This window comes from Rhagoletis zephyria, unplaced genomic scaffold, assembly GCF_001687245.7.
Source record: "Rhagoletis zephyria isolate East Lansing unplaced genomic scaffold, Rhagoletis_zephyria_1.1 Rzeph_scaffold_67262, whole genome shotgun sequence".
NCBI lineage: Eukaryota > Metazoa > Arthropoda > Insecta > Diptera > Tephritidae > Rhagoletis > Rhagoletis zephyria.
The window spans coordinates 1-1,403 of record NW_016224313.1 but is presented as its reverse complement, the minus strand read 5'-3'; the positions used below and the strand labels follow the sequence as shown (position 1 = coordinate 1,403).

The following is a 1,403-nucleotide window of genomic DNA, read 5'->3' as shown; positions in this document are numbered from 1 at the left end:
GTGAATCTTCTTACCAAAATATAATCCAAACTTCCTGAATAATACAACTTTAGTCAAAACGATATTATCTATGTAAATGATGAGCGCGGATTACGAAGACGGAGCATCAAAGGAACAATTACATATAAGTTTAAGCGTAAGGAAGAAAGTGAGTATTGTATGGCGCTACTTTGAAAAGTTGGACAGGCTTCGGGTGCGCTGTAGGCTTTGTGGGCACAAGCAAAATTATCAAGGAACAACAGGAAATATTTTACGTCACTTAAAAAATAAACATAATATTGATGCTACTCTGAAAGGTCAAAAAACCAATACTGAATTAGTTACCAGTGGCAATCAAGTCGAAAGCAATTCATACGATAAAAATATACAGGAGGTAGGCGCAAAGTCTATGACATACCTATTTACTCAATATATCTAAAACTACCAAAAACAGGAAAGTTGCGAGATTGTTTTTCTAAAAAACGAAAGTACAGAGTCTATCCATCGTCATCTAAGTGATAAATCTGCAGCCAGAACTTCTGTTGAGGGTTTGGATCCATACTCGGACAGCACTTTTGTAAGTATTTAACTAAAAGTCTACTCCAGGTCCTTCAGGAATTGGAGGATTCTACTGAAAGCTGTCTCCCTGCGCCTTCTTACATAAGGCTTTTAGTAGCGAAAACAGTTTTCCTGTATATCCTGTAAAAAACTGCAAATCTGGAGTACTTGGAATAGTCTAAGATTATTAAATGTCGTAACTAACTTTATTTTCATTTAGCAACTTTACGACTATACAGACGAATCACCAAACAAAAACATTGTACTTAATCCCGCAGAAACAGAGAAATATTCAGTCGAAGAGGAGCGACTATTAGCAGAAATAGAATATTTTCGTGAAAAAGCTGGGTACTATAAGATGCAGAAAAATCTGGTGGCATTACAAGCAAAAAAGATCAAATATGAACTTGGACATTTATAACAATTTTTTGGAATATTGTTAATTTAGTAGAAACTGTGTCTGTTATTACTAATCCCGATTTATAGCTTTCTCCTTACTAAAATTCGCTAGTAAAAAGTAGGTGTTACACGTGCCAAGTATAAGTTCATCCCCTGTTAAATTCAAGAATTTCCAATAGTGATTCCATGTAAAGTTACTTTCTAAAGCGAGTTTTATTTTCGAAAATCAAAGTTTTCGATACTATTTATCAGTTTACACCAGAGACATAAATATTATAAGAGAAAAGAATAAAAGCCAATCAAAGACTTATTTTAAAACTCATTTTATAAGTCATTTCATAATAATTATGAGGGCGAAAAAATTTTTTAAGTCTTAAAAGACGGGACTTGTTCAGGAGGATTTGAGGATTAGTTGGGGCCGGTTCGCATTAGTTGGGGAGCAGTTTGGGACCAGTTGGGGCTTGGTT

General features: G+C 34.6%; 1 protein-coding gene across 1 annotated transcript; it reads left to right on the top strand.

Moving 5' to 3' along the window:
* The first annotated feature begins 6 nt into the window (after positions 1 to 6).
* On the top strand, positions 7 to 1,397 carry LOC108356904 (uncharacterized). Its single transcript, XM_017608007.1, has 3 exons — positions 7 to 373; positions 434 to 556; positions 758 to 1,397. The coding sequence occupies exons 1-3, from the start codon at positions 77 to 79 to the stop codon at positions 956 to 958; spliced, it is 621 nt and encodes a 206-aa protein (XP_017463496.1). The 5' UTR covers positions 7 to 76; the 3' UTR covers positions 959 to 1,397.
* The last annotated feature ends 6 nt before the right edge of the window (positions 1,398 to 1,403 follow it).